The 13,536-nt window shown below is 52.2% G+C and overlaps 1 protein-coding gene across 1 annotated transcript in view; it reads right to left on the bottom strand.

Annotated features, from left to right (window-relative positions):
• The window catches only part of LOC147703606 (serine protease 27-like), a 263,605-nt gene extending 260,704 nt beyond the window's left edge, over positions 1 to 2,901 (bottom strand). The window contains exon 1 of the mRNA XM_086931942.1: positions 2,677 to 2,901. Within this exon, the coding sequence (XP_086788068.1) occupies positions 2,677 to 2,725 (49 nt within the window). The 5' untranslated portion in view covers positions 2,726 to 2,901. The remainder of the gene's footprint in view (positions 1 to 2,676) is intronic.
• Between the last annotated feature and the right edge of the window lie 10,635 nt (positions 2,902 to 13,536).

Below are 13,536 nucleotides of genomic sequence, written 5' to 3'. Positions count from 1 at the left end.
GGTATTTTTGGGGTTCAGGGTCAGTTTTTAGTTTTTGGGTAAAGGGGTATTTTTAGGGTTCAGGGTCAGTTTTTAGTTTTTGGGTAAAGGGGTATTTTTGGGGTTCAGGGTCAGTTTTTAGTTTTTGGGTAAAGGGGTATTTTTGGGGTTCAGGGTCAGTTTTTAGATTTTGGGTAAAGGGGTATTTTGGGGGTTCAGGGTCAGTTTTTAGTTTTTGGGTAAAGGGGTATTTTTGGGGTTCAGGGTCAGTTTTTAGTTTTTGGGTAAAGGGGTATTTTTGGGGTTCAGGGTCAGTTTTTAGTTTTTGGGTAAAGGGGTATTTTTGGGGTTCAGGGTCAGTTTTTAGTTTTTGGGTAAAGGGGTATTTTTGGGGTTCAGGGTCAGTTTGGGGTTTTGGGGTAAAGGGGTATTTTTGGGGTTGAGGGTCAGTTTTGGGTTTTTGGGGTACAGGGGTACAGGGTAAAAATAAATTAAATTTAAATTAAATTACATTAAATTATATTTTTTTCAATTATTTTACGATTATAAAATTAATATATATTTATCAATACTTACGTTGTAATGGTATGCGTTGTAAAGGTACCTGCGTTGTAAAAACATGTGTTGTAAATACATGCGTTGTAAAAGATTTTGCGTTGTAAAAAATGCGATGTAAAAGCATGCGTTGTAATAACATGCGTTGTATCATCATATATCCGGCCACGGAGCCCTTATGGCTAAAGCAGACATAGAATCGGCGTTCCGCCTCCTCCCAGTCCACCCTTCCAGTTTCCACCTCCTGGGTTTTCAGTGGGGGGGGGGGGGAGTTCTACTTTGACAAAGCCTTGCCCATGGGTTGTTCGGTGTCTTGTGCTTATTTTGAGACGTTCAGCACGTTCCTGGAATGGGCCCGGCACGCTAGGCACAAGGATGGGGGGAAGCTCCATTACCTGGATGATTTCCTTTTCACAGGCCCGGCCACTACTGACATATGCGGCCAGACATTAGCCGCATTCCAAGCTCTAGCTAAGGAGTTAGGGGTCCCGCTAGCGGAAGATAAGACTGTGGGCTCGGCAACAACGATCATGTTCCTAGGATTCGAGCTGGACTCCATTGCTGGCACCTCCAGTTGCCAGAAGGAAAAGTGACAGAGGTCAGGGAGGACATCAGGAACCTATGTGGAAAAGAAAAAGCGACTCTCAGGGAGATCCAGGGTCAGATTGGTAAGCTCAATTTTGCGGCAAGAGTGATCCCGGCAGGCAGGGTGTTCGCTAGGCGACTGACCCATTTGACATCAGGCATGACACGCAAACACCACCATGTTAGATTAGGAGCGGGCGTGAAACAGGACCTGCAGATGTAGAACGCATTTCTGAAGAACTTTAATGGGATCCTCATCTGGAGAGAAGGATGGGTGACATGCAGTCATATTGCACTTTTTACGGACGCAGCCGGGAGCCATGGTTTTGGGGCCTTCCTGGGAAGCAAGTGGTGTAGGTAGCAATGGCCAGGCGCATGGCATAGTTAAGGCAAAACAGGGAACATAACATTCCTCAAACTATTTCCCATCGTGGTGGCCCTGGCGATCTGGAAACACGAGCTGCGCAACATGAAACTCACAATCTGGTCCAATAACAAGGGGGTGGTACAATCTATCAACAAAGGGGCGGCCAGGTGCCCAGAGATACTGTCACTAATGTGCCATCTGGTTAAATTGCAGTTGGAAGGCAACATAGACAGGCAGGAAAACATAAGCCTCCCTGGCGGCGTGGCGGAAATAAGGCTGTTGTGCGCTGCAAGTTCCAATTTCTTGCTCGTAGTCTCGATGTACCTCACTTCATTGTCGTTTCCGGGTTGCGGCCAATGAGTCAGCCTATTGTCAGGGGGCATCAAAGAATCAGAGGAGATTAGTGGAATACGGAAGCACCTGGAAGTTGGAGAACATTGTTGTTCATGTGACTTTGTAACCAGGAGCACCCATTGCCACACTATATGTAGGGTGTCCCTAGCCCACAAACCACTCTCCCTGGCATCCAGGAGAAACAGCAGGTCAAGCATGACAGCATGGCAAGTCCCACAGAAGAGCAAACCACATGAAGGGCCAATCGGCACCATATAAGAGAAGGAAGACAAGGAGGGACTAGTCAAATAGCAAGCTGTATAAAGGCCAAGGAAGACAGCACATGAAGAAACAGTAAGCCAGGTATGATACACTGGCCACACCAGTAATTGAAATGTGCCACAAAAGAGTTCCCCAGTGCTTAAATAACTAGGAAATGCTATCTGCCCTCGTGCATGAGTGTAGACAGGTATTAAAACGTGTTTATGAGCTCATTCAGCGATAAAAGTCCCACCTTGATCCAGCCTGCACTCCGCTTTCTGTAGGATGTGATCTCTCTGCATCCAGTCAATATTTTCTCTTTGCATGCTGGGACTTGTACTTCTGATTTTAAAAGAGATAAACAGGACAAGTCCCAAACTGCATGGCAACAGAATAAAATACACACACAACAAATACGCACAGCTGTTCTGGATGAGTTACTGACTTGCGGGCCTGTCAAATTTGAGAGCTCCGACCTCATACTTATGCTCAAGTGAACGAAGGCGAGTGCACAGGCTTCGATAGTTGTAAGTGCGCTGGTGACGGAGGGTACAGCCCACAGCTAGGGTCCGGGTGACTGAGGTTCCGTCTCTTACCTGTGCTCAAGTGAACGACAAGAATGAGCGCCAAGCCAGGTCCGGTCATCTCTTCTTCCAGCCGTCGGCACTCACTGTCTGCCAATAGATTCGGAGTGAAACCCAAACCACCACGTTTAAAAAAAGAATACACGACTAAAAGATTTGAAAAGTTTGCACCCTAAGAAGTCGGCGGTTCAGAGGCGAAGGAAGCAGAGAGAGTATTTGAAGTTAACCTTTCTGTCGTTCGGCCTTCAGCCGGCTCGTCCTCTAAGAGGGGTGTGTGTCTGAACCGGTTTTGATGATAATTCACAGGTGCGCTTCAGGGCGGAGATACCAGGGACAAGGAGGGATCCAATCGCCTGAACGCAGCAGAAACATATAGACAGCCTCACACATACTACCAGGGGCATGGAAAAGAGGTGAGGGGTGACTGGGCTCCCGGAGGGCGGGGTCACTCAACAGAAGAGCTTCTAATGATCAGTCCCTTGTCGGTCACCTTAAAGTGGCTGTTAATGGCTGTTTCGTTTTTAAACCTGTAGGATGAGTTCAGGAACCGGCATTGGCAACTATTGCTTAGCGGCAGGGGTAGGGTTTCTTGTGTGTGTTGTGAGCAGTGCGGTAGATTTCTTAACCTGGGCAATTGTTTTACACAATAAGAGGGGAGAAATCTCTGGCTTGAAATTTGGGACAAAGAGCGCCAGTGCATTCCTCACTCACTTTGTATTTCATCTGTGACACCTCTACAAAAGGAAATTGTGTAATGATTAGGATAATTTTAACAGGCCCTGTTAATTAAATTGTTAGTTATTTGTGGTCAAAGGTGTCATGCGTGAACTCCTTAGTTCTACTTAAAGTATAAATGCCTCTGCTATGCTATGTGTATTTCCAAAGTGCACTTCTCTCACCTGCAAAGGTACCTAAGGATGGGCAAGTGTGTGTGCCTGGCTCTGCCTTTGGTAGGTTGGTTGATTGAAACCCCCGTTTCCAGCTTTTTTCTGTGATACAAGGTGAGAGGAGGTGGCTCTGATGTGGAGCGAGAGGTGTTCCACCCATTTGGGGCAAAGTAAGAGAACAGATCTATGTATGCGTGGAATCTTTGCGACTAGGAGTCCTGCGACGCGGAGGTGTCTGGGTGGTTGGTAGAAGGAGATGCAACTGTTCAGGTAGGTAGGGCCTAAATTGTATGATATCTTGAAAGCGTGTGTGAGGAGTTTGAATTGAGTGCGTTTGTGTATCGGGAGACAGTGTAGTTACCTGAGGTGTGGTATGAAGCGAGTTCTCTGTGGGAGGTTGAGGGTGAGTTCTGGATGATTCGTAGTCTTCTAGTGAGTTTCCTGGTGATACAGGCATGGAGGCTAATGCCATTGTTGCACTTGCTGTTGACTAGGGCATTTTCGAAGACCTTCCCCACCATCTGCAGGGTGTGCTGCCTCTGCAGAATCACATCAATCACGCACCAAAAGCGCATTATTATTGGCAACCAAATATCTCATGTGGGCGGAAGATGATATCAAATGCCCAGAACAAGGAACATATTTTGTTACTTGTAAAACAAATACTCCAACCAGTCAGCAAGGGAGTGCAGGCATTCTGTGGTAAACATTTCTACCTAGTCTAAAAGCGGAACTGACTTTTCGTAGGTAGGTAGGTAGGTAGAGAGAGAGAGAGAGCGGTTGATTGATTATAGGGGTTTTGGAAGGGCCAGGGCAGTTAATGGAAAACAGTTTTTGTAAAACCGTCTGGCCTTAATTATGAGTTTGGAGGGGAAAATCACCAAACTTGTACTTAGAGTAAATAGTGATTCCATGGGGTTACTTAAATAACATTGATTATGAATTTTTGCTGCATGCAGATGAATCATTATTTAGCACATGTGCTAAATGTTGAATGTGTGTTCTTTAGCTTATGTGGTAAATATTGCTTCTGATAAATAGAACATGCATAAAACATCAGGAAGTGTCCATTTTCAGGCATTGGAAGTTCCTGGAGTAAGGAAATGAATCCATAAGGGGCACAAACAGGCAGAGAAATATGCAAAGGACCCTAGGACACTCCAAAAGCCAAAAGAAGCTATCAATCATGCACTCATCAGCAGCAGACTAGACGATGGCAACACACTTAGCTGGAATCAACAAGGCCCTCACCCGCAAACACCAGAATGTCCAGAAAGCCGCCGCAGACTAGTCCTCAAACTACTGCACCACTGCCATATTAGCAAACACCTACGGACACTACACTGGCTCCCCGTGGAGGCGAGAATGACCTTAAAGCTTCTGAACTACGCCCACAAAGCACTCCACAACACCGGGCCAGCCTACATGAACCTCCGCCTCTCGTTCCATGTACCACAAAGGTCCCTCCGGTCAGCCGAGCTCTGTCTTGTGACGGTGTGCCGCATGACCAAGACCAGAACAGGAGGATGCTCATTTTCCTTCCTCGCGGTCATGGCATGGAACACCCTCCCTCTTCACCTCTGACAGACACCAATACTCGCCATTTTCAACATGTCTGGAGTGGAAGGGATGACAGAAGGTCCTGAGTCCGGAGGAATGCAAGGTAAGAGTCATGGCAGTTGTAATGAAAGTACATGTGGTTGTTGATAAGGTGAATTGACTGAGAATTTTCATCATTGTGAAGAGTGACCAATGTACTTTGATACACATATTTACTTTGATCCATGTATGTGATGTGATATGGGATTAAAACTCTCTAATTGTACTTCTAACAAGTGTTCCGATTGGACTACAGCAATCATAATGCATTGTAATGTTGATGACCAAGGGTTGGTTTGTCGGCCCAGTACCAAAACAGTGATGAGTTACCACAGTATTTTGCTTCACGTCAGGTTCAGGGCTTTGTGGTTCCATCCATAGCACCTCACACACCAGTTCTGTATACACAGATCCACATCACACAGCATTTACACATAAATGATGAGCTTAATCTTACTGTTTCACCATGCTTGTACCAGCCTATGTGAGGCCACCGGGTTTACAATGCTGCAATTAATTGACCCTTGGATATCAGGAAACCCCGCTGTAACATATATGTTTGCTTTGCTGACATTAGATGTGCTGGTGTCCAAGGAGGACTGTTTATGCTGCTCACTCAATCTACTCAAAATATTAAACACTTAGCAGGGTATTTTTCTAAAGGTTGACTGAGAAATGCCACAAACCAATCCTAGTGTCTGTTGTGTGGTGCCCGTTGCACATAATTTTAGTGCTACTAGCATTTTCAGGAAGGGGGTGGCAGTTGATCCCTAAGTTTGGCACCATGGTATCCATAATGCTAAAAAAATATTTTGTATGGTGTATCCTCTGTATATTAAACTGACTCATATTTACGTGATCCCTGCTTTACTCTGTCAATCCTGCCCTTACACTGTGTTGCTGCACCATTTGTCATTGATTGGTGGCCTGGTTTCCATTCTCATGTTGCGTTGTTTGTTGTAAAGAACATGGATCTAGCATATTATGATATAGTGGCCTAGAAGTGCTGCATCCATAAAGGTGTACTGAAAAATTAAAGTTTCAGCAGCTGCAAACAACCTGTGAGATTTTCACCTGTCCGTGGCTGTTTATATAGGTCTTTACCTGTATGTAGGTGCCTGAGCTTATATTTTTTCAGGTCAAGCAGTGCATGTACAGTGCTGTGTTTTTTGCATTGCTGTGTTGGTCTTTGATTTTTGTATTGTTTTACAGATTTTATTTCATTCCCTCCACTTATTTTCCCACCTGCTATTGACTGGAGGTATTTTCCACTGGTTTTCAATGTAATAGGCTGTTATTAACTACATCCTTTATTTTTTGCATGTTACATGACTAAATATCACATGCAGTTTTTAACTCATGATCAGACGATTTGTTAAAGTCATGTGCTCATTACTACACCAAACTCATAATCAGGGCCTTTGTATTTTTTTTAAAACAATAATTCAGGCACTGTCTGTTTTAAAATTCGCGTAGGAAGAGGCTAGAGAGCATTAACATTCTTTTGACATGTATTCAACTTGTATTTATTGCTGTTTGTTTCTATTTCATAGAATTAAAAAAAATGTATTTTAATGATTTTCCAGTTTTTTAAACTTTTATTTGTATGAAAATATCAGACAGGCTGGTAAAATATTGGCCGGGTGGCAACCCTACTAGCAGGCTACGTGTTTACTTTTAGAGCAAGGTTGACCGCCATGACCCAACATTGTTTTCAAGACCCTATATTACTTACAAGTTCCCGCAGAGTGTGAATGACTTGAAAATTGTAAAGACAAGGAGATTGGGGCTTTGCGGGGGCAGCCGACCAGAGGGAGGCTTGCCCCCGGGGTGTTTTGGGGCCCCGAAAGGGGGGGGGGGGGGGTGGAGGGCAGGAGACAGGAGCGAGGCTGGTTTGGGCTTGTTGGGCTGGTTGGGCGGCATTGGGCTTCCCTTGGGCTGGGTTTGGGCTCCTTGGGCTTGGTGGGGTATATAGCCGGCCATGTCAGGTCACTGTCCACCATTTTAGGGACAGTGACACGGCATCCGGAGGATAGGCAGGAGCGTTTTTGTAGCGTTTTGTGAGGGCGTTTAGTAGTAGTGGTGAGCGTTTTTGGGTGGTGTAGGGGGCTTGCTTTGAGCATTTGTCTGTGGTAGTGAGCGGTTGATCGTCAACTGTGCGGGCGGATCGCGGTGTTCCCAAGGCTTACCGGAGGCAGATTGGTGCAGCATGGCGGGTGACGCGATGGCGGATCCTCGTGTGTGGGAGGCCTTGTGCCTCCTAGAAGAAGCCGGCCGCCTGGATCTGGTGCGAAACGACGTCCGGGTAAGGCCCCGCGGCGCGCGCTGCCAATGGCGCCGCGGCGTCAGTACTCACATGCTGCGAGCCGCCAAGGTCACGCCCGAGGCGTGAGGCCGGTGCAGGGAGACGGGGCGGGAGAGCGAGAGGTGGCGGGCAGCGAAGGGGAGTGGCAGTGATGACGAGGGGGAAGGCAAAGGATAATAGGCGCAGGGGCGCAGGGAAGAAGGCGCTGATGTTCGTGGGGGGGCTGGGGTTCAGAAGGGTGCGTCCAGTGGGGCTGGGGGTGAGAGGATTGTGGGGGAGGTGGGAAGGGGGAAAATGGAATGCATACTGTGGGGTGGCAGGGGGACGGGGGCCAGGGGGCTGCCAGGGGTAGCAACTGGAGAGTGTAGTGGGCAGGGGGGGCTGGATGGTGGGGTGGACATGGCTGTTGGTTCGGGGAGGGGAGGGACGGGGAGCTGGGGGGGCCTAGGGGGTGGACCAGGGAGGGGAAGGGGGGATGGCAGTGGGGGACAGATAGGGGGGTGGGGTCGCCGTTATTGATTGAGGAGTCGGATGTGGAGGGGGTGGACGGGGGAGAGCAAGTTGGACTGGGGGTCGTCATCGGGTGGAGAGGGGGCGTGGTGGGGCCCAGCAGACTGCCATCACCGCGGGGGGCACAGGCAGACAGGGGGTGGGGATTGGGAGGTGGTGGAGGGGCATGGGGAGCAGGGGGGCGGGAGGGGTTTGTGGGCGATGGTTTTGGGGAGGGTGGGGCATCCAGGAGCTGGGGTGAGGGTGCGAGGGGGTGTGGGGTCTGCGGGGGGTGAGCGCAGGGGGAAGGGGGAGTGCGGTGGGGGGTAGGGAGGAATGGGGGGACAGGGGGAGGTGGGGGTGCGACCAGCAAGGTGAGGGGGGCATTCCGCGGCATGGGGGAGGGGCACACTGATGGGGTGGGGTTCACAGGTGGCGAGTTTTCCCCGGCATGCTGGACTTCCCCCCTTTTTTCTTGGCAGGAGCAGTTGGGTGGGTGCTCGGGTGAGCAGCATGTGGCTCCGACCCACCGAGAGGTCCGGTTCAGCCTTGTACAGGCGGTCACCCTCCAACGAGGGACCCCTCATGAGAGCGCAACGGATGGCAGGGGGGTAGGTCCCCGCCAGCCCCACCCCGAAGGGTCGAGACGGCCACCGGGGGCCGGGGATGGAGTGTTACTGTGCCAGACCAAACAGACTTACAGGATGAGTGCAGACGGAGAGAGAGTGTGGATTTAGGGGTTTTGATGAGGACGTGTCAGGAGACGGCGGGGCTTAGCAGGATGACTACTGTGGGTGGCCAGGCAAGGCAGTGGGGGGACGGATTGGACAGTAGGGACCTGGAGTCAGAGGAGGAGGGGGAGATTCGGGAGGGGGTGGGGGAGAGGAGTAGTGCTGTTGAAAGTGTCTTGCAGGTACGCTCCCGGCAGACAGCGCCGAGAGTGACGCCACGACAGCGGAGCTGGTTAGGCGGCTGGATCCCGTGCAGAAGGCCAGCCTTGACGCCAGGTAAGGATGGTGGCAGAATGGGGAGTGGATTGGGCACGCCTCATGGAGGCCAGGTGTCAGTGGGTACGGATGCAAGGGGGGAGGACTTGGTGAGGCTGGTGAAGGGCAGGTATGTGACAGATGCCGGGGTGGGTACAGACACGGAGGGGGCGGTGGGGGATGCAGCGTCATCGAGCGCCGGGACAGGGGTGTTGGAGTAGTGACGGCCGGCACGGCAAGCCTAGGGGGGTTACTGTGAGTGGCGCAAGGACGAAGGAGAGTTGCGACGTGCCGGTCCGGAAGCTCCCGTATATGGGGGGCGAAGCCGCTGGGGGCACATTTGTCCTTAGCAACCAAGGACAAGATTTGGAAGGGAGAGTACGTGGAAATCTTGAAATTGCTCCACGGGGAGCTGATGGCCAAGGAGGGTTCAAAGGAGGAAAAGCAGGAGCTGGCCAGGCGACCCAAAATGCCCTTGACCATCGAGAATTGGTTGGCAGCTTTTCTGATATACGCCAGCGTATATTGTGAGAACTATCCGGATCGGTCGGTCGCCTTATTCAAATATATGGGTGTGGTGCGGTGGGCCCAGGTAACCTATGGCGGGTATGCTTGGTCACATTACGATGAGGAGTTCCGGGCCGGCATGGCGTCAGATCCGGAGGCTAAGTAGGGGGATTTGGATGCGGATCTGTACCAGCAGACAATGAGTGGTGCGAAGTTTGGACGCACCATCTACACGGCCAGCGGGCTACCACTTGCTCCGACCTCCTTTTCGGCCCGTCCCACCCATGGGGGGTGGGGTGAGGGGACACCGCTGGTCAAACCACTGTCGGGGCCTGCTGGGACTTTAATAGGGGCGCCTGTACCAGGCAGGTGTGCCGTTTCCGGCACAAATGTTCTAAGTGCGGGAAGAGACACCTAGTGGTGCGCTGCTGGGGGGTCCGGGGAGGACCTACACAGGGGCAGCAGCAAGTGACGGCTCCCGCAGGGGGGAGGGGCGGCGGCAAAGGGGGGGTCAGTAGCATTGGCAAAGGCTCATACACTGGTTAGGCTGATCGAATCAAGCCTCTGTTGGCGGACTACCCACGGGCGGACGATGCGGCCGTGCTGCACTGGGGTTTCAGGGAGGGTTTACGGTTGGGGTACGAGGGTCCGCGGATCAATCGGTGGGCTGATAACCTGAAGTCCGTGAACGCACACAAAGGGGTCGTGCGGGAGAAGCTGTTGAAAGAGGTACAGGAGGGAAAGATGGTGGGCCCCTTTCGTGAGCCGCCCCTGCCCAATTTGATCATCTCCCCAATCTGGGTTGTGCCCAAGAAGGAACCGGAACAATTTCGATTGATTCAGCACCTGTTGTTGCCGGAGGGCATGTCGGTGAATGACTATATATCGGCGGAACTGGCGTCGGTGTCGTACTTGTCCGTGGACGTGACGCGGAGGTTGGTGACGGCGGCGGTACAGGGGGCCCATATGGCAAAATGCGACATCAAATCAGCATTTCGGTTGCTGCCGGTACATCCTGATGATCAGCAGTTGTTGGGGATCCAGTTCGACGTTCTCATCTTTGTGGACAAAGCGCTTCCCATGGGGTGCTCGGTTTCCTGTGCATTGTTTGAGAGGTTCAGTTCCTTCTTGCAGTGGGCTTTTTCCTGGCGCACAGGTTCAGAGGCAGTGACGCATTACTACCTGGATGACTTCTTCCTGGTGGGTCGGCCCGGTTCGACGGACTGCCAGAGGCAGCTGGACAGTTTTACGGACCTTATGGGCTACCTGGGGGTCCCCTTGACGCCAGAGAAGACACATGGTCCCTGCGCAGTGCTGTCTTTTCTCGGTATAGAGCTCGACTCAGCCATCATGGAAGCACGCCTACCGGGCGACAAGCGGACGGTGATGGTGGCACTGGTGGGAGACGTGCTGGCGAAGCGGAAGGCGACGGTGAGGGAGGTGCAGGTCTTACTGGGCCACTTGAATTTTGCGTGCCATGTGGTGCGAGCGGGGCGGACGTTCCGCCGTCAATTGGGGCTGGAGCTGTCCGGTTTGACACTGCCGCATCATCATGTGCCCCTGTCGGGGGGATTGAAGGAGGACTTGCGCATGTGGCTGGCTTTCCTGGGGCGCTTCAATGGGGTGCCCATGGCACCGCCGGAGGACTGGGAATGGGATGTTACGATGTCTATGGATGCGGCGGGAGTCGGCGGCTTGGGCCTCTACTGGTCAGGGCAATGGTAGGCAGAGCAGTGGCCGGCCCACTGGCAGGAGGGTGAGAAGAGAATTGCTTTCCTCAAATTGTTCTCGTTGGTGGTGGCCGTTACGGTGTGGGCGCAGGACTTGGCGCACAATCGGGTTTTGTTCCGGGTGAACAATATGTCGGTGGTGCAGGTGGTGAACAGGCAGTCCGCTAGGGATCCGCAGGTGTTGAAGTTGATGCGCTTTTTCGTGTTGAGTTGCTTGGAACATGACATTCTTTTTCAAGCCCTGCACGTGCCTGGGGTGGACAATGACATTGCGGATGCTTTGTCTCGTTCACAGTGGCAGAGGTTCCATGGGCTAGCCACGGAGGTGGACGAGGTCAAGACGCCGGTGTCGGCAGAGCTTTGGTCGGTGGGAGAACGTGGGTCATTCAACTGGTGAAGGCGTCGGTGGCAACGTCCACGTGGAAGGCGTACGAGCAGGCATGGCAGGAGTTTCTGCGCTTCGGAGTGGTGAGGCAAGGGGACAGGTGGCGGCGGGAGGAACAAGTAATGCAGTTCATGCTCGGTTTGATGGACAGAGGACTGTCGAGGGTGACAATTGCGGGGAAACTGTTGGCGGTAGCGTTCATGGGGAAGCTGTAGCGGGGGAGTTGGGGGCGCGTCTCCTGGAAGGATGGGAGAAGGAGAAGGGGGTGCGGGTGCGTCAGCGGCGGCCAATTACGGTAGGGATGCTGGAAGAGTTGGTGTGGCACTTACCGTCGGTTTGCAGGGATCAGGTTGAAACAGTGCTGTTCTCCACACTGATGTCGTGGATGTTTTTTGGAGCGTTCGGGTGTCTGAGCTGGTGGGGTTGAAGGGGGGTCCGGAGTGCTGTGGGGGACTTGGACGTGCGGGGTCGGGAAGTGGCAGTGCGCTTGCGGCGCTTTAAGACTGATCAGCGTGGAGAGGGTTCTTGGGTGGTGCTGGGGCCAGGGGGGCCGGCGGCGGTGTGCCCAGCAAGATGGGGGAGGCGGCTTGCAGGGGGGAAGACACAGGGAGATGTGGAGGTTTTTGGACGGGGAGGAGCCGGTAGGGTGACGACAGCTCAGGTGTTGTGGGTCCTGCGGCACGCCCTACGGTCTATGGGTGAGGACCCGAAGGAGTTCAGGACGCATTAATTTCTCATTGGGGCGGCGACGGAGGCAGCACAGCGGGGTTGGGGTAAAGAGGAGATCAAACGGTTGGGGCGCTGGAAGTCAGACTGTTACAGGACTTATGTTGGGATGCGGCGGGTAGCCATGGAGTGAGGATGGAAGTGTTTTGCCCGCTGCTTACATGTGTATCTTTGCAGGTGCGGTGGCGGGGCCAACTGCAGCGGCGATGAGCATTTACATTGTGGGCCATTCCTTTGTTAAGAGAGCAGAGAGGGCCGAATGGGACAAGCACAGGAACCTCAATTTGGAGCTAGATGACCAGTTGTTTCGTTGTCATTGGGGGTAAAAGGGGGTATGCGCTGGCACGAGTTGGTACCGGCATTGAACAATGTAGTGCGGGGGGAGTTTGCCCAGATGTGGTGGTCATTCATTTAGGGGAAAATGATTTGGTGCAGTGTAAGGGATTAGTGCTGGTGAAGCAGATGAAACGGGGCTTGTTGGAGATACGGAAGCAGTGGGCGGGGTGTCATGTAATTTGGTCAGAGTTTGTCCCTAGGCGTTGCTGGAAGGGGGCAAAGAGGCTGGCGGCCATTGACAGGACAAGGAGGAAGATTAACAGGGAGATGCGGGGTTTTGTGAAAAGGAGGGTTTGGGTAGGATGGAGCACCCGGAGTTGAGGTATGGCACAGTGTATTTCTTTAGGGAGGATGGTGTGCATTTGTCCCGGTATGGGATGGAGTTATATATTGTGCAGCTGAAGGAGGCAGTGGACCGGGCTATTGGGGTGTGTAGGTTTCCGAGGGTGCAGCTGTCCTAAAGGGGGGGGGGGGGGTCGAAAGCCATAGTTGGGGCTTTGGAGTGGCGCTATTCCTAGTCTGGGGGGAGGGGGCAGGATAGGAGGACTGAGGTGTTCCTGGACAGAGGGGGGGGGGAGTGTACATATGACAAGTATTTAACCAGTTAGTCAGGCATTGTGCAGTTTGCATTTATGTGTATGTTGTTCTTCGGGGGAACCATTTTAGGGGTGGGGGTTTTTAGGTAGTGCATATTTAGTTAGGCCTAGTTTTGTTCGGCACAGGCCAAGGGTTTTTGGTATTTGTAGGGTGCACCTGCTTCTCATAAAGCAGCCTTTGTCACACCTTATACTGTGTCTCTGGTTGGTCTGTGTCCCCCCCTCTCCCGATGGGCCCCAATGGGGCTTTGCAGGGGCGGGGGTGCCGACCGGAGGGAGGCTTGCCCCCCAGGGTGTTTTGGGGCCCCGGGAGGGGGGGTGGCAGG

Source organism: Lissotriton vulgaris, chromosome 7 (genome assembly GCF_964263255.1).
Source record: "Lissotriton vulgaris chromosome 7, aLisVul1.2, whole genome shotgun sequence".
NCBI lineage: Eukaryota > Metazoa > Chordata > Amphibia > Caudata > Salamandridae > Lissotriton > Lissotriton vulgaris.
Note: the sequence above shows the minus strand (reverse complement) of the source record. Positions and strands in the feature narration are given on the sequence as shown.